The 18783-nt window shown below is 44.2% G+C and overlaps 1 protein-coding gene across 3 annotated transcripts in view; it reads left to right on the top strand.

Moving 5' to 3' along the window:
• PIK3AP1 (phosphoinositide-3-kinase adaptor protein 1) overlaps positions 1-18783 on the top strand; it is a 46926-nt gene that overhangs the window by 1900 nt on the left and 26243 nt on the right. For 2 of the 3 annotated variants that reach the window (XM_075154498.1, XM_075154496.1), the window contains exon 2: positions 3998-4414. In XM_075154498.1, the coding sequence (XP_075010599.1) occupies positions 3998-4414 (417 nt within the window). Of the gene's footprint in view, positions 1-3997; positions 4415-17396; positions 17532-18783 lie in introns of those variants that run through there. The other variant, XM_075154497.1, reaches the window with a different exon arrangement.

Below are 18783 nucleotides of genomic sequence, written 5' to 3'. Positions count from 1 at the left end.
ACCTACAAGTACAATGGAAAACTCTTTATGGACTGTAAATTGAAAAAGGTCAAACCTTTTGGCTTGTAGAATGAAGTAATAGGTAATAACAGTTGATGACAAGTTTGGGAAGTGTTAAGTGGATGAGATGTAGTCTTACCCAGAGCTGATATGCCAGCTTCCTGCAGTATTGTTTAGCTATTTCAGTGGTAATCGGAACCTTACGATATGGCCATAAACCACTGTCCCATGTTTTTGCTCTGAACTCAAAGGTTGTCACCTCACTACTCCCAAACATGGTCTGAAGATGAGCCTGATCTGTTTGCTTCTCCAAGAGGGACTATGAAGGTGTGATACAGTCTATCACCTGAGGATACTTTTATTCTCTTGCCATGGGCCTTCTGTGATTTTGACTGAATTGCTTCATCCCCTTCCATTCTGCATGCAGTTTATAAGCTAGGGAAAGCTTTGTATCATGTTCTGTCTCTGTGCTATTTAGTCTGTGGGCCTTCTACATCAATTAGAGGTCTTAGGCATTTCTACAGTACTGGTTTGTAATCTCATCAGTCTTTTATCATTGCTGTATAATAGAGTGTGCAACTAAGCACTGAAGAGGCAGTTACAGCTGGGAAGGAGTCCAAAGGTTATGTTTTATCATTGCAAACTGGAACAGAACCACACCTGGATGTTTTTCTGTGAAATAAATAGTTAAAAATGCCATGCAATATTATTAATAGTGCTGACATTTTGTAAACATTTGTAAACAGAAGCAGAAGTCACTTTTATACCCTAAGTTTAGGAATGCCAAAACAAGGTATTATTAAAATTTAAACTAGATTACACTTCAGAGCGTGGAAGAATTTTGAAACGGTTGGCTGGCACAAATCTTTCTTTGTCTTGCTATTGCATATATTGTTCATATCTTTCTTACTTGAATTGAAGGCTTCCTTCTGTTTGTTTTTCCAAAACCAGCCTGTTGAACGCATTGTCAAAGCATCCAAGGTCAGGGTGTAAAGAAATAAAATGCTTGGTGTTCACCTAGGGATTTCTTATATATGTACAATAGGCAGAGTACACATTGTGCTTTGAGGTGTGCTCTGTGAGTTTTTCTGTAACTGCTGTGTGAAGAGTTGTGGGAAAAACTCCCCAAAACATTCTGCATTCTCCTTTTATTACACTTTTCCCTGAGGACTGGACAGCAGTTGGTGCTGCAAAGGGAGGTATTTGTTAGACAAATAATAGCATCATCCAGGAAAGCGAGTCCAGTGTCATCCTTCTTTTTTAAAAGAGGATGTTGCAATTGAAACTTATTTCTAAATTTTCGTTTTCTTTGAAACAGTTCCGTTGCTGACTTAGGCTTATTTAGCTCTTCAACACCCACCTGAAGTGTAAAAGGGCTATAGGAGTTGAGGTAAGAGCTGGCACAGGTCTGTTAAGGGGAATGGCGTGCCGGTAGAGCAGTGCTATCTAGGGAATCAATAGCCTTCCTAACATGGGGTGAAGTTCCTTCCTACTGGGTGCAGAAGCTACGCTGCTCTGGGTGGTGTTGCCTCTGCGGATATAAGTGCTGGCAGAGAACTTGCAGAGAGTCTGTCAAGTTTGCATCTTTTGCCTGCGTGTTGGAGAAGGGAGGCTTCTCGGATACTTAGTGCCCTTACAGCACAATGCATGTTTAAAATCAATTACTCCCCCACCCTATGTCCTCTCCAAGCACTGCTGCTTCCTTTCATTGAAAGCCTGGAGAAGGGCCTGTTTGCTAACAGGTTTAGCTGCAGAAGCTGTGCTCTTTTTAAAAATGCATGGTAGGATTAGGTGTTCCATTTTACAGAATGTTAAATACCCTGGAGGCCACTGCTGCTTTCCCCAGAGTCCGCAGGTGGGACTTCTCCGAAAGAGCACCAGAGTAGGACTTTAGGAGCCCTGGGCACACCTCAGAGCGTCGCTGCATTGCCTCCCCAACTGATGAGGTTGGGCTCAGCTTGCTGTGCTGCAATGTGTGGGCTCCGTTCTCAGCAGATAGTTGTGCTGCCCTTTCCTGCTGTTCTGCATGTAAATCAACACGTGGCACTAGAAGCAGAAGTCTCTGGTACTCCTCCCTTTCTAGAATAAAACAACTGACCTCCGGAATTCTGCTTGGTTTTCCTGTTTCTGCTCATGTGATTCTGTCGTCTTCGTCAGGTGGTGTTCAGCCAGAAGCGATATTTTGGCGATAGCGGTGTTTTCACCGGTGTGAAAGCCATCTTTTTTCACAGCAGTTCTGCACTCTTAGCTTAAAAGTGCCAAGGCTTTGGGTCTGTTTGTCTGCCTTATGAGTTTGCTGGATCCCCTCCATTGAGAATGTTGTCTCCTACAAGCCTCCATCTGGGGTTCAGGAGCTGTATTCACACAGAAGCATGCAGCCATCCTAGTGAATACTGCTGAACTGCAATGTTTGTGTTCTCCATAGCTAAGACATGATCCTTTCACTGCTAGAGACTTCCCATTTATACAGGTAACCGTAATGCTATTGGTTGAGCACAGAGCACATCTCCATGCTTTACTTCTCAACTGTACTACTTCTGCTCAACTACAATTTCAAGTTGGTAATTGTATGGTTTAGAGCTGGGGTGCCATAGCCTAGACATCATTTCAACCTTCATTTCTTAATGAAGGTTCTGGGGAAGGTGGCAGAATAGAGTCTCTGGAGGCTGTTCAATTTTGGTTGAATTTTAATAAGGTGACTGCAAAATTGTCATCTTCAATTCTGGTAGATTCACTCTCTGCAGATGCTCTTTTTGGCATGCCCAATTTTAGGCATTGCCTCTCCTTTAAATCTGCCTTTGTTTGCTTGTTTCTGGATGGAGATGGGTTGGAAATGTTGACACTTTTAAAGACTCAAACTGGAATTAGAAGACAATTTGCTAATAAGACCTGAAATGCTCAGCACTGAAATTTACCATGGGACCAGAGCCGTAATTCTCACATTTGGGTAAACTTCTTCACAGGTGAATTGGAAAGTTAAATTTAGACTTAAAAGTTTTCTTGAGATTGGTGGGAGAGCACTGCATCATGTGATGCTGGTTCAATCTGCATGTGATCTTCTTAGCAAGCTGGAAACAGTTTTAAAAGTGCTTTCATTCCAGAGCACAGAAATGCAGGAGTGTGTAGGTACGAGCTGTCTCTAGAGAATTATGGAGTAAGTCAACTTTGGCGAGCCTATTTTGGGCTGTGTTATGGCCACCGCTATTGTATTAGTTCTTTCCCTCTGAATAGAGGGTTTGTCATGCCAAAATAGTTGGGAAACCTTTGTATGACAGTTCTGGGGAAAAGACTCTAACACAGGCTTGCAAAGTATCTGAAGCCGGAATGACAGGATTGCTGCGCTGCAAGCACCGGGGCTGGCGTACCCTTCAGTTGCACGCATACTTTGCACGCAGTTTGCTTTCTGCTGCAATGAGAGCATGGTCTAACACCATGGAAGCCATAGTGACTTCCTGTAAGCATTGTGGGACTTCATTTAAATGAAGGCCTTTTTTATTTTAGGTGTGCTATGTTTAGTGTATACTCCGCTTGAGCATGTAATGGTCTGCAGTTGTGTTGCAGAGACCCTATAGTTGCCTAAAATTATTTCACTTCGCATGCAAAGGTGAACTTCCCTTTTCAAGCTAGTTTGTTTTGGAGGTCGGGGTTTTGTGTTTTTTTTTTCCTACCAACATGCTTTAAATCTGTAAATCTCCACATGTGGTTTGTTTCATGTGAAACTACACAGGAAATCCCCTTCTTCATAGGGAGGTTTTTGAGAATGAAAAAACTACTTAAATATTAGTGGGGTAAATGCAAGTAGGAGTTCAGCCACCCTTAGAATTGCTCTGTGTCTGTGAACACCTCACTTTGGATATATGTACTGTTCTTTTGGAGTGCTTTGGAGCTTCTGACATGAATTATAGGGACAGCCCTGTGGGTTTTTTGCTGCAAACTGTGGGTCAGTTCTTGCTTTGAATTTAATCCTCCTTCCTGTGATCATCTTGCACCTGTACAGGAACCCCTGGAGGATATGATGTGCTGATTGTGTATGCAAGTGATGCCACTGAATGGTGTCAGTACCTCCAGAACCTCTTCCTCTTTAGTCGGCACGTTCGAAAGCATCGGATTCTGAGCTACCAGCTGGAAGGCGAGTCTGCCATCTCCCACCAGGAGCTGGACCTGTTCAGCAGAAGTCGGAGCATCATCCTTTTGCTATCTGCTGAGCTGGTGCAGAGTTTTTATCTCCCTCCCGTCCTGCAGAGCCTTCAGGAAGCTTTATGGCCCCCGTACAAAGTAGTCAAGCTGTTCTGCGGTGTTACGGACTGTGATGACTATTTGACCTTTTTCAAGGACTGGTCTCAGTGGCAAGAACTCACAAATGATGATGAGCCTGATGCTTACCTTGCAGCTGTCAAGAAGGCTATTTCAGAAGGTAAGGTAGCAGCCGTGGAGTTGCGCTTCCTGGTCAGGTGTTGGAGGAGGGAGATACATGATATTGTTTATCCTTATTTTAACACTGGTAATGTGTTTTACTGAAGTAGAAAACTAAAGCAAATTGCACAACCCTTGTAAACTAGGAAGTTTTGCAAGCCAGTTTTTCTATGCCTGGTCAATTGGTCCCTAATTCAGGAGAGATTACCAGTGACTCACAGAAAACTTCTGAATTTGGAGGTTATCTTAGGTGCCTGGTTTTGAATGCAAGTCGAAAATAAAAACTGAGTATCTTTAAAGTTCTGCCGGTAAATATTGTGCCCTGCAATTTATTGACCCCAATCAATGGAAAATTATCTTTTCCTTCAGACTTACATTTCTGTCATACCAGAACAAAATAAGGTTGTCTAATATGTATTCTCTAGCACTGGGCCTAAAGTCAGAGATATAACCATACTGGCAACCGATCACCTTGTTACCTGTGATGGAATGGCAGAGATTTATTGGGGAATTGCACTGATGGCCTTAAAAATAACCCAGTCAGTCAGAAAGTGATCACCTCATAACAAGCACAGAGGACTTACTAGCGCAGAGGACTTACTAGCGCAGAAGTATTAACTGCTGGAGACTACAGAAGCCCAATGTACTGAGTTTTAATTGAGTCTGAATTTTCCTAAACGCCAGAGAAATGTGTGGTACTCCTCTTTCTTAGTTTCTGTTGAAGTGAAGGTGGAGAGCTCTGGGGAGTTGTGCTTGCCAGGATGTTTTTCTGATGCTGCCATACTTAGGGTTATAGTGTTCTTTGTCAGCCTTAGCAGGATTGGAGTCCTGTGGTTGCATCTCGGATTAAGATTTATCTGTATTTAGTGGCAAAAATGAGGCAGTGCAGTCTTCTAGTGTGTCTGGTGTTGTGCGCATAAAGTTGTTTTATGCCAGGATAACAACGGTAATAATCATGATGACAAATTTATCACAGTAAAAACAAATTTTAAAAGTCATGATCTTGGCCAAAACAGTCCCCCTGAATAAAGATGACTTGGGGATTGTGCTGAAGATGGCATTCTCAGGTAACCAGGTCAGAACAGATGTTTCCTAGTACCTTTTAAAAACCTGCAAAAACTAAAGTTTGCATCTCCCTTTCAAACACCCCTAAAACATCTTGGTTTCCCAATGGATAGCCTAGGGCTAAAGTAGTCTGGCTCCTTTGCTTTCAGCCTGGAAAAAGACAGAAAACAGTGGCTGAGCTTTTGTACGCTGAAAAATAAAACTGACCAGAGATTAAATTAGCTTTTCTGACACTTTCTGGCAAAAGTAAAAGTTTAGTTACTGTTTTCGTCCAAACTTGGGTCTAGAGCACAGCACCAATATTTTATTGATTTTTAAATATACTATCCAAAGTTAGGGAGGTTTAAACAACATCTCCCTGGATTACTAATGTTAATGGTTTTACTTAACATGTCCGAGGACTGTCAGAGTCATTTTAGACCAGAGTAGGATTAAGTTCTAGGGTAGCTGAAGAGTGTGTGAGAGCACAAAGGGATGTTGATTCTGAAATCTCTTCCCGGAGCCAGCTCTCGCCAGTCTCTTCTGGCTTGCTGCATTCTGCGTGCACAAGCACAACACGGGGGCAGAAGAAAGACTCCTGCTTCCTGGGCTACGGGTCAAGCGGGAAGCGCCAGTGTCTCTGTCCTTCATTAGATGGACTGGCTGTAGTGGGAGGTTTCGCGTAGCCAAGTGGATCCCTACTAGTGAGAGGCTTTCACCCATCTCGCTTGTTTTGGGCGCATTAAAAATCAAAGAGAATTTGAGGTGAAGGGAAGGGGACAGGCGTGGGAATGGATCAGCTAGAAACCACTCTGGATCAACTGCTTCTCTCTATAGAAGCTGTTTGTCAAAGGGAAGCACGCAAAATCTGATTTTTATGCTGGTGTCCTGGTTTCAGCTGGGATAGAGTTAATTTTCTTCCTAGTAGTTGGTATAGTGGTGTGTTTTGGATTTAGTATGAGAATAATGTTGATAGCATTATGATAACTGATGTTTTAGTTGTTGCTAAGTAATGTTTACGCTAGTCAAGGACTTTTCAGCTTCCCATGCTTGGCCAGGTGCACAAGAAGCTGGGAGGGAGCATAGCCAGGACAGCTGACCCAACTGACCAATGGGGTATTCCATACCATATGACATCATGCTCAGTATATAAAGCTGGGGGAAGAAGAAGGAAGGGGGAACGTTCGGAGTGATGGCGTTTGTCTTCCCAAGTAACCGTTACGCGTGATGGAGCCCTGCTTTCCTGGAGACGGCTGAACACCTGCCTGCCGATGGGAAGTAGTGAATTAATTCCATGTTTCGCTTTGCTTGCGCGTGCGGCTTTTGCTTTCCCTATTAAACTGTCTTTATCTCAGCCCATGAGTTTTCTCACTTTTACCCTTCTGATTCTCTTCCCCATCCCACCGGGGAGAATGAGCGGCTGTGTGGTGCTCAGTTGCTGGCTGGGGTTAAACATATCAGCTGGGAAAGCGTATCTGTTGGCAGTGGTGGCTGAATGCAGAGCCTTGTCAACTAAAGAGCAGCCTCCACTCTCTTTGATGTTGGATGCAGTCAATGAATTGTGTTAAGCTGACCTTGCTCTCTTCCTCCGCTTCAACAAGTGGTTCTCCGCAGGTGAGCTAGCTCGCTTTCTGTACAGCTGGCTGCCCCTTGGCACACTGGGGGCTGTGCCCGGGGGACCTGGGTGCTGGATCTTCCCAGCACTTCTTAGGGCCCGCCCTGGGAGAGGGCAGAGGTGAGTCTTACTGGTAGCGCTATGCTGTCTGTCTGGGCAGTACGTCTTGTGTGCCTGGGTGTTTAGTGGGCTGGCTGCCATACATCTGTGGCAAAACTTCTTTGGGGTGAGGCACTACAGTCTGACGTTTCACAGTTGGACGTAGAGTCCTTCTCCAGAGGTGTCATCTCTGCTGAAAGATAGCATGTGCTGAAAAAAACTATGTGCTTTAGCTTTATGTAAATGGTGTTTTGAATAGGAGATTGTGCTTTGGATTTTTGTTGTTGTTTCTACATTACAAAAAAAAAAAGAGCTTATTTTTTGTTTTCTCACTTCAACAAGCATACATTGATCTCAAACTGACTTCAATATATCTAGAAAATATTTGACTGAGAGAAAAAATGAGATAAAAACAAACTCATTTGCTGTGGAGTCTGCTGTAGCATTTTCCAAATAGCTTGGTACACTAAGATTCAGAATTTCTGGACTTCTGTTGCTGCTATGGGAGCCCTACCTGATGTGAGCTGTCAGCTGCATGCAAGAGTTGGGTAATGTCAGGCTGTTTCTTCGTGCACATCAGGACAGTTCCCAAGGCAAGCCATCCACTGTCACTCTTGACTCTTGCGAAGGAGGAACCTACTTAAGATAGGCTGGTTTCATGGCAAAAGTATTTGGATGAATGTATCAGATCCTACCTCTGTGTGGGAAAAAAAATGACTGGGTGACCTCTTCCATCGTGTGATTCTACAGACCAAGTTTTTTGAATGGTCTCAAATGCAAATGTTCTGATGCTTCCTCTGAAGAGAAGACAACCCCAGGTGTACATAGTTCCCTTTTTGGGTGAAACTGTGAAAACTTTCTTCTTGGTTGGTAATAAAAATTAGCATCTGCCTCACAGTTTGATTGCAGCCAACCCCAGCATGGGTGACTTAAAGTACAAGTGTTTGTGACAGCAGACCATTCCCATAGAGAGAGACAGCCTGTGCTCTGCTCCCAGGACTTAATTGTTAGGATTTTAGATGAAGGGTTTGAAGTCAGGAGCTCTTAGAAGGTCTCAGTTAAGTCCATTCTCTACACCAGACCGTGAACTTTTCCTGAGTAAGGCAGCCCTCAATTCTTACAGCACTTAGCAGGGAGAGTTAATGACCATGTTTGAAATGATTTGTCTGGGTGTCTTCCTCTGGGAAGTACTTCTCTCCACATGTGTTCACCAGTACTTCTAACAGCAGTGTCAGCACACATTGAAGAACTAAGCCTGGTGCAAAAATGACCAAGCTTCAGCTTTAGTAATAGCTGAATCCACAGCTAGTGGAGCATATGGCACAGGACACGGTGAGGGCAAATACCTCTCCAGAGCCTGCACACTGGCCCTGCTCAGGCTATGCTGTTGCCTCTAGCGCAGCTGTTAGGCTGTGGTTTGTTTAGCACATCATGGGAACATGACACCCCCAGACATCACATGCTGAAAGCTATTTTAATTTTTATTAGTTTAGTACAAATTCAGAAATGAGGAAGCACTCATCTAGCCTTGTTGAGAACTGTGTGCTGACACTGACACTTGCTCTCTTGTGGGGGGCATTTTTACTGCTACAGTTTCTCAATCCTGACAAACTACAGAGGGCATGAAGGTTTCTGTTTGCAGGCACTCCTGTTATCTGTGGGGAGGTTTTTCAGGCTATGCAATAACTGTGCTGAAGACATGGAAATGATCAGGATGGCACTGTACAAGACAGCTCAGGTCTGGCAGGGTATAGGCACCAGGCAGGGTGCAGTGACCAGCCTGCTACTTAAGCCCTCTGATCTGGTTTGTGATACCACACCATGCTGTGCGGTGCGCATTGGGCAGCTAGGAGTCTGTGCCGCACAGTGACCTTTCTCTTCCTTCTGTGTTCTCAAAGCTCAGTTAACATCTGTTTTGTATTATGCACATTTCAGCTTCTCCAGTTTATTTCAGCCCCTACCTATGTTGTCTTGAAAAATTTCAAATTTCCTGCTTTAAAAGTTGATGTTTCCAAAGCATTTACTAATTAATCAGTTGCTTTGAACTTTCTGTAGCCGAGCAAACTCGTGCACGGAAAAAACCCAGGGAAGTCAACATCTGCCTGAGATTGCTAAGGTGATAATTGAATGTAACAGCAGCTGTTAACCGTGCTCTTGAAGGGCAAGTGCAGCCTTGGCTGAGCAGAGCTTTCATGCAATGAAATGCACAAGAAAGAAAGATCAGTACCAGCAAACTTCTTGCAAAATAGGAGGGTCAGAAGTGGGCGTAAGGAAGCATGTGGTGAATATGGAGGACAGTGGGCAGTTAGAAGGAAGATGGGAATTTTTCTGGAGCCCTGTAGATGAGGAAGAGCTGGAATGTTACTCCACCTAGTGAGGGGCTCACCGAGAGAGCAGTGAGCTTTTGTTGGGGGGGAAATGGCATAACAGAAACTGCATAAGCTGTTATCATTCTCCCTCCTGTACATGTCAAGGAATTGAATTAACTTCCTGGCTTTCTTCTGTTGCACTGGTGAAACCACAAATGAAACTTCAGAGCATATCACAGAATTGTTCAGATTGGAAGGGACCTCTTGAGATCATCTAGTCCAACCTCCCTGCTCAAGCATGGTCAGATAAAGCAGGTTGCCTAAGACCATATCCAGTCAGGTTTTGAATGTCTCTGCAGGTGCAGACTTCACAATCTCTCTGAGCAGCCTGTTCCAGTGTTTGACCACCCTCAGAGTAACAAAGTGTTTTCTTGTGTTCAGATGGAATTTCATGTGTTTCAGCTTTTGCCCATTGCCTCTTGTCCTGTCAGTGGGCACTATGGAGAAGGATCTGGCTCCCTCTTTTTCATTTCCTTCCATCAGGTAAACATTGATAAGATCCCCCCGAGTCGTCTTTTCTCCAGGCTGAAGAGTTCCAGCTCTTGCAGCCTCTCCTCGTATGAAAGATGCTGTGGTCTCTTAATCATCTTTGTGGTCCTGTGCTGGACTCAAGCTGTAAACGTAAAGTAACCTTGGAACAGGCTACTTGGAGTTTGCATAAGATGTTCTCAAGTGTGTCTCAACCCAGGGGGATGAAGTGGTAGTACGTGGGAGATTCCCTTCAGCCTGACACTTCTGTAATCATTTGATGGCTAACTTTTGCTCCTTGCTGCCATTTAGGGCTAGAGCCCTAAATTCACAATGAATTTTTAAGTTTGGCGGGAGCTGCTTTCCTGTTACTTTGGGGGTTAATGATCAATGATTTGTTCAGTGATGATACATAAATTCCTATTTGTTATGTATCGAGATTTCTGCTGAAAGGCAGGTTTTTCCTCGAGTAGCTCATTGGCCAATACTGTTTCTGTGGAAGGGTGTCAGAGTTTGTTCATTTGATTGCTCAGACAAGCTCCATGTTAGGCCTTGATGCACTTATGACCTTCTGCTTTACCGTCTATTTCAGGACACAAGCACAGTGAAATCCAGTGTTATCTGGTATGTTACCCTTATACTTGAGATATCCTGAGGAATGACAAAGCAAATACCATAACCTAGAAGAATAGTCTGTGGCTTTTGTGGATAAATTTGAACACTCTTTCCTTTCTTTTCCCTCCTTAAAAATACGTTAACTCACATTGAATATTTTTAAGGGCAACTTTTCACTAGAAACCACAAAAGCCACCAGACAGTAACAGAGCTGCATACTTTAGCATAGGACAGTGGTGATCTTATCTCATGTGCCTTCTACAATTCATTGAGGTGTGGGTGCTTTGTACTGTACAGTGGCATCGGTAACTACTCCTCCGACAGTAGCAGCTACTCTATCTGTTGTGCTGTGTCTGTTTCTGGCAGGTAGCACTTCAGTCAGGACTACTGTGTCAGCCTTACACTGAGACTTGCAGGTGAGGCAGTAGTGAAGGGGATGCTATAAACTGGGAACTGCAACCTCCCTCCCCACGGGTCCATTCTGTCCTGTATGGGAACATGTTCCTACAAGAGGGAGTGCTGTAGTGTGATTTCCAGTGCCTGTGGAGTTTGCTGTTACGTGTGGAGGCAGAACAAGACCTGAATGCTGTAGCCGCTCTTTTCTGTGCTGCTTGTTGAACTTCATAAAGCATGGCCATTGAGGAACGTTAGATGCAGGAAGTAATCCTGCTAGGAAGAGGCATGACATGGCCAAGTACTTTATGGGAAAGTTGTGCCACCCTCTTAAAGGATACATCCTGGAAATAAAGCAGCCAGAAGGAGTTCTTTGAGTTAATTTGACATCCTTGGTCATCATCTTAGAGAAGGATCATGAAGCTATGTCAGATCAATGCCCCTGTGAAACTACCTCCTTAATCTTTGGCCTTGCAGAAAATGGGACTTGTTACATTGCTAGAGAGCTAATACTGTATCTCTGAGGCTCCAGCTTGTGAGCAGATGCCAGTTCATGCAGCTCTAGCTTACTGCGATGTTCCTCCAGCCCTGCTGGAACCTCTTCACTTGTCTGTATAAGATCCTAGATGAGATCCTAGCATTGTATTTTCCTCACCAGCTGATCTCTTCAAGCCCTCATACTGTGGTCCCACGTCCTCACAATGTTCCTGAAGAGTTTCCAGTCCCATGCATGCAATTGCCATTCTCTGCAAGATCCATTTTGGCCTTTAGGAGGTTCTAGAAACTGCAGATTGGATGTGGTTGCCTGTGGCAAGTTTGTGATCTCTGCTTGCATCTTCAGAGTCTGTTTGGATATCGGAAGTTCAGTAAAGGAAGCAAGCTGGAGGTAGGAAGGGGCAGGACTCGATGTACAGACCTAAAGGGACAGAGAAATGTGAAGCTGGGGACCATTTTGTGTTTACTTCTGGCTCTCAGTGCTCTGTGGAGGAATATGTTCTGAGTAGTCCTATCTCAGAGAATTATATCCAGCATTTATTTCTGCCATCTTATTGGAGTGGCCTTGAAGACATGAGGTAGCATAATTATCTGCTGTACTGCAGTCTTCCCTCCCTCCCTTGCTCCTTTTTCTTCCCCTCTTTGAAGGGGCAAAATTAAGTGAATTCTTAATACTGTATTTTTCTTTGTTGTGTTGTGTTGAAATAGAAGATATGCTTCTTTGACCCTGCTCTTTGAAGAGGAACGGGTGAGGTATTAGTCAGCCCTCTGGGTGAAATGAGAGTCTGCTTCATTATATGAGAGCTCTGCAACCTGGCTGGTTCTCACTGCCTGTCAAGGAGAGGAAACCGTGACGCTCTTGCACAGGAGTTAAGGTTGAGAGAACATGCTGGTAACATGCCCTTCCTTGCAGATGCTAGTGTGATTATAAATGACTGATTCTGGAAATGCAGAGACTTCAGAGAGCTGGTTAAAGCAATCAGAGAAACTTTAACTAAGCCCCCAAGTGCTATTGGGAGAAATGCATGAATGTCTTTATCCATCTGTAGCAAACAGGATCGAGCAGTTGAAATAGTTGTCCCAGCTGCAGGATGGATGCATTGTTTGTCATCAAGGTGCTTTATAAAGTCCCAGTTTATGCACATTAAAAGCAATACTTCACAGCTTGTCTTTCATGACAATATGAGATTCAAGCAGTACTAGCATAGGTGCATACTAGCTTTCTAGACCGAGACAATGAAATGATAGCCTGGAACTAATAAAGTACAGAAACTGGTGTGGTTAGGAAGCGTCGGGCTATAATAGACTTCATGCACTTCGCAAGTACTAATCATATTTCTCTGTAGCTTATAGTTCTGATAATCTCCCCACAGGTTGCTTTAAAGTAGTGACTAAGCCTAATTCTAAGTATCTGCCAATGTGAACTGCAAGGCTTTAAAACACCTACTTAAAATAAGAGCCCAGTGACCATCACTGATGGCTTCTTCCAAGTTTGGAACAGCTGAAGTAATTTCTGCAAAATCTTTGCGGAAGTGTGTGGTCAAACCAAAGGTGCTTTACAGAGCACGTCTGAAGAGATGTGTGGGGCAGAATTCAGGTTGTTTGAGACCTTTGTTGTGCACTTGGACAGTTGTTTTGCTTCTAGGGTTGCGTTTTGTAGGATTTTCATGGCTGTTCATTATTACCACAGAACACTTTCGACGCGTTTTTCAAAAGTGACTTGAGAATAACAGTGGATCTTGAGTTTCCCAGGGGCAGGTTTCATCAGTGGCATAGGCTGACCTTAGCATGGACTGCTGCAAAAGAGAGTGGTCTGCCTCATTCTCCATCTTTCATCTGGCTGGATTATCTGGTGTGACACTGGACTGCGAGGGTGGTATTCCAAGAAAGACTATTTGAAGGAGGGGAGAGCAGGACTGCCCTTTCAGTAGTAATGTAGCCTTAGATCTACTGAAGCCACTTGTAGAACCACACCTTCAGTGAAACAGTGATCTCCTGGTGGGATGTTTCCAAAGCAGCTACCCAGCTTTCTTAGGTGGAATTCCGTCTTTGTGGGCTTTTATGTGGACAGTCTTTTCTGTCATGCAAGTGTTACACATTGTGCTTAAATTGAAGCAAAGAGATACTGCAAGAGGAGGGATAATTAATCAGCAAGTTGGATGTTCACGTTTCTTGCATGTGGTTGCTCAGGAAGACTTGAATCAGTGACGGATCTAATGTGATTCTTGGCACCCTCAAAAATCATCAGCCATGCATACGCTTTTTCAGTATGTGTTGTCTCCCCCTGGCACAGGTAGTTGAGGTGAACTATTCCAGCCCCTCTTTCTTGAGGTTTTGATCATGTACACAGTGTCTGTTGTCTGGGTGGCCAGAACCCTGCATCTTCCTCAGAAGGTCTTTCCTGTCTCTGTCCTGTTCCCGTGCACCCCAGCTAGTTCTTTAGGTTTATACACTTAATCCTGTCACAAATTGACCGCGAGGCCTGTGAGACCTTCAGGCTAATTGAGAGCTCAAAGAAAGTCAGATAAACTATGTTATCGCTGTGTCATAAGGGGGACTCCGCATTTCACCCCTGAGCTGGCAGCTGCTGTCTTTGCAGTAGGTATGAGTGAAATGTATAAATGTTCCTCCTCATCCTGAAGTTTTGGGACTGACAGCTTAGCTTACACCCCCGTTGTCAGCTGCTGAAGCAGAGATCCTGGTTCTGCGTCTTGCTGACGCAGCCAAACACGTGCTCTTTTCCACTGGTTCTGCTGCGTGGGCCATAGCCTCTGGTGAAAATAAAGACAAGGGGAAACAGGAAGGGGAAAGAGGGCTGTGATGGGTGCAGTTGTATTTTAAACTGCTATAGCTGTTTCTGTTGTGAACATCTGCCCCCAGATGAATGCACAGGTTTTGTTTTTTTTTTTTGCAGCTCAGCAGACTCACTAAGCCAGGATAACACTCTGGAGTGAGGTGTGCGTTTGAGCTGAAACAAAGTCTTTTCTGGACAAATAACAGCGCTGTAGGGGCAGTGTTGGTACTCATGTGCTTTATTAGGTAACAGAAGAAGATATTTCTTCTCCAGGACTATGCAAGGTAATCTGATGAGGTTTCTAAGAGCAGAATTTGACACAGTCTCAGAACAATAATCCGAGGGGTCTGTATTTGGGGAATGTCTGTCTGTTACTGGGGTTGGAGAGAAACCTGTACTGGATTCAGACTGTGTGCTTTGCCTGATATTGTGCACGTTGCAGCTGTAAGAATCACTGTTATCTCAGGTGCATCCAGTTCTTTACATTAAAGGTCCTGCTCTCAGCTCAGGGCTGCTAGTCAAAGAACAAGAGCTATAAGTTTGGAAGAGTTTTGCAGGAGGTCACAAATTGCAATTTCCTCTTTAATCTGTGATAGGATTACTGAGTGTTGTCTTGTCATCCTGGGGAAATTGCTGATCTTCTGTGAAACTTCCCTGTGCATAGATCTTTGTTGATGGTGTCTTCATGCAACCTGCAGCATTACAGACCAAGAGTGTACCTTCCTGAGGAAGAGGGGGCCGCAGACCAGTGATCCCAAACTGAACTATAGGACCCCATTCAGTAGTCATCTGCAGTCAAGGTAGAGGAGGCTGAGGAGCATTGCTGGGGCAGATGATGTGTGGTAGGCAGTTTCCCAGCTGTACCTGTGTGGCACTGTATCCATGACAAGAATTCCAGAGGCGTGTTAATCCAGTTCCCATTTCCATCAGTTGCTAATGCAGGAAGGACTTCCCATCTGGGATTCCTACCTGTGCCTCTGCACATCCGGAAATGTCATATGAGATGCGATGGTTATATGCATCAGTCTGATCACAGTTGCTTTGCAGCTGACTTTGCCTCTTCAGTCCCGTTTTTCATCTGACATTAATAATGAGTGCCAGGAATAATTAAAAACTGAGCCCAGTCCAAGTAGCAACTGGAAGTTGCTGGTGACATTTGTCTCTAAACTGAAATATTCCTACAGAAGGTACCTTTGATCCTGTGGGTTACGTTCGTGTTCTCTGCCAATTCCCCATCTGCTTGAGGTTTTTATTTTACCACCCTTTTCTAGTGCCTCCTATTTTTTCATATTTTTTCTTCTTGCTTTCTCTTCTGTGTCCTCCCCATTCTTGTGGCTTTTCAGACTTTCCTTTCTTAATCTCACTGTTCTCAGAACTATGTGCCGAGTTTCCTGTTCCTGCAACCCAAGTACGGTATTTGTTGGCCACTTTCTCATCCCTACCTTCCAGTATTTACAGGAGTTGCCCTCGGCATTGTAAACAACTTTTGGTGACTCAGCTTTCTCCAAATCCTTTCGTTTCACAGGTGAAATTAAAAAATGACTTGGAAGCAGCATTTGGGAGCACTGAACCAAGAAAAGTGAACAGGTTCATTCACTTGGGTTAAATTTTCATGAAGATCATGAAAGCCTCTTGCACTCTGCTGCAAAGACATTTTTCTCCTTTCAGTTACATGTCTATAGTTCTAAAGTATAACAAAGGAAACCTGTTCCTTGAAGTTTGGATGAGGTGTGCTTTATAGAGGAACCGTGGAGTAATGTATGTTTTTGAGTACTAAGGATATATATTGTCTTAATAAGTTACAAAGGTAAACACAACTTACCTTTTGGCTTCTCATGATTTGCTGAAACACTGGTGCTGTCAACAGGTCTGCTTAACCCGGTTGTGTTCTTCGTAAGGGTACAGCTTCCCTAAGAGAGGCACGAGTGTGTGTGTGCATGCTGGCTCAAGCAAAGCTTAGCATAGTAAAATACAGCTTGTTTCCTTGATGGAGGATGAGAATTAGTTTATTGTGACTTACAACTTTACAGGACAAATGAAACGTGAGCGCTTTCTTTGTAGAACTGAAAATCTGTTTTTAGGTGCTATGCTTGTAGATGAGCTGCTTGGGATGAGGGGTTTGGAGAAAAGGGGGAGATGTCCCATACTTTATTTGTTCTGTATGGACAGTTTTACAAAGTCTTACGTTTTCCTGTGTTTTTTCTTTTCACCTGCTGCTTTTCTGCATGTTTCTCCCTACTCTGTGGAAAGGGGTTGCTGCAGTATAACCCGGTTTTGAGGGGTTATCACAAGATGTTTCACTGCTGAGCGTGTATCTCCTTGGTAAAGCAGAGGCTCTGAGGTTAGCATGATGAAAGATAACTTTCCCTGCTTTCCCTGACTACTTTGTCAGTACTCTGCCTGCTTCTGCAGTTGCTCTGGGAGACTTAATGTCCTTGGAAAAGGAGACTGGCCAGTTGCAAGCTTCAGGAGCTCTCTTTGAGGGCCTTCCCTCTTGCTCTGGGTGCACTGAGGTGAAAGTCAGAGGCCTCGTGAAAGCTAGTTGTCTCGGCTGGTGAGTTGGTCGATGGACGGAGTGGGAAGTGTTCACAGATGCCAGCAAGGAGGTAGTCCGCGCATGCAGAATCTATAGGGACAAGCCATTTGCATTAGTAGCTGGATGACAGAGTGGTCTGGACAGGCTGCTGACTCCTTCCGAGCGTTCACGTGTCCTGTGGTGTAAGGGCTGACTTCTGAGAAACCACAGCTGTCGGCTCCATGCCGATAGCCCGTCAGCTTAGCCAGGAGGAAACGGATGACAGTGAGCTGCGTGTGCTGTACAGCAACAGGTCAAAATAACTGGCTGCTTCATATTAGTTTCTGAAGCTGCTAAAAGGCTCGTGAAGCACGTGGCCATGCCTGCGTTTTCCCTGGGCTTTTCCCAGGGGTGAGTTTCTGCAGGGCAGCTGTGCAGGGCAGGGCAGGCAAGAAGGGGCCGGCGTGGGGCTGCCCTCTGTACTCAGCTACTGACGCTTCCTGGAGGGGGGCACATTCTTCAAGGGGAAATGTGGTTGGGTTTCTTGGACCGCATCTCCTCCCCTTGCTGCTATTCTCACAAGTATTTCACAGACTGTCAAGCGTAGCCTTCATTTAAAGGAGAACAGAAAGGCCCTCCAGTCAAGGCAGAGCTGTTTATAACCACAAGCTGTTGACCTACAGCAGCTGCTTATGGAGAAGCTCAATTCAGGTATTCACTTAACTTTCTAATGAGTCTGTTGATCTCTTCAGTGCAGGCCTCTCTAGCCTGGGTATCATTACAATGATATAATTGCTGCATCTGTATATGCAAATGGGTTGTCATTACTCAAGTATCTTAGTGAGTGGGAAGCCTGATCTAACAACACATCCCTTTAGAGCATGGATATTATCGAATGTAATGGGATGGTTTCCTTTTCCAGTGCGTGCATGTTCACAAGCCAGTAGCATGTGACTGGAACTTGGAAGATGACCCATAGCATTACTTCACTGCTTATGTGGGAAGTTAGTAATTTGCAATTTCGGAATTTTCTGAATGAAAAAACAGGTGAATAATTCATACCCGAAAGTCCGAGTGCCTGTTCCGTCAGCTGTTAATCCAATTACTGATTAACATTGCTTACTTCTTCCCATATTACCTAACAGCTCTGTTCTTACATATGACCTCCGGACACTCAACTCTGTTACAAGAATGCGGAAGTGCAAGACAGGATCAGGCAATGCCATAACTTCTTAAAAGCTGAAGTTATTCTTTAGCTGCTAATTTGTTTCTAGTATCAAATAACATCAATAAAGCAGAGAGACCAGGGGGCTTGTTCGCTCCTTGCTCCCCTCTTATCCTTGCTTACTGTAGATGTTGTAGCTTAGATCCACAGCTTTAGGTTTCATTTTCCTCTGAAATGGACCATATGTTGGGCAAGTGATGTACAAATTACCACACTAACAGTTCCATATTGGGGTGGGGATGATGCCCTTAGTATCAGGATGCTGGCAAGTGTCAGCTTGTGCATATGTTGCAGGAACATTAATGCTTTGCTGTAATTACAACTGACAGCTGTAATTGCTGTCATCATTGACTCTCTCTTATCTATGGTGAGCTTAGTCTTTCTGATTTAGTCATATTGGAAATAACCAACAGGGATTACAGGGACACTATTCCAGTAGGAGTTGCCTCTTCTCCTCCCCAAAAGACATGGTGTCTTGTTCTGCATATGCCAAACACCTGATGTGACAGCTATCATGTAAGGGAAGGATGTAGGACCAGTGCTTTATTTTCTCCTGGGCAGCCTGGCACTCCCAGGTGGGAGTAGTCCACCTTTCCCTAAGAGAAGGGTTCCCAAAACTGGGGTTTGGCTCTTGCAGCTGATGACTTTGGACAGTATCAATTAAAATATTGAGTTAAGGAATTTAAAACCATTTAAATCCATTTTCTGTAATACTTAGTACCACTGTCTGCAAATCCA

The sequence above is a fragment of the Calonectris borealis genome, chromosome 7, assembly GCF_964195595.1.
Source record: "Calonectris borealis chromosome 7, bCalBor7.hap1.2, whole genome shotgun sequence".
NCBI classification, from domain to species: domain Eukaryota; kingdom Metazoa; phylum Chordata; class Aves; order Procellariiformes; family Procellariidae; genus Calonectris; species Calonectris borealis.
This window is presented reverse-complemented; position numbering and strand designations above follow the sequence as displayed.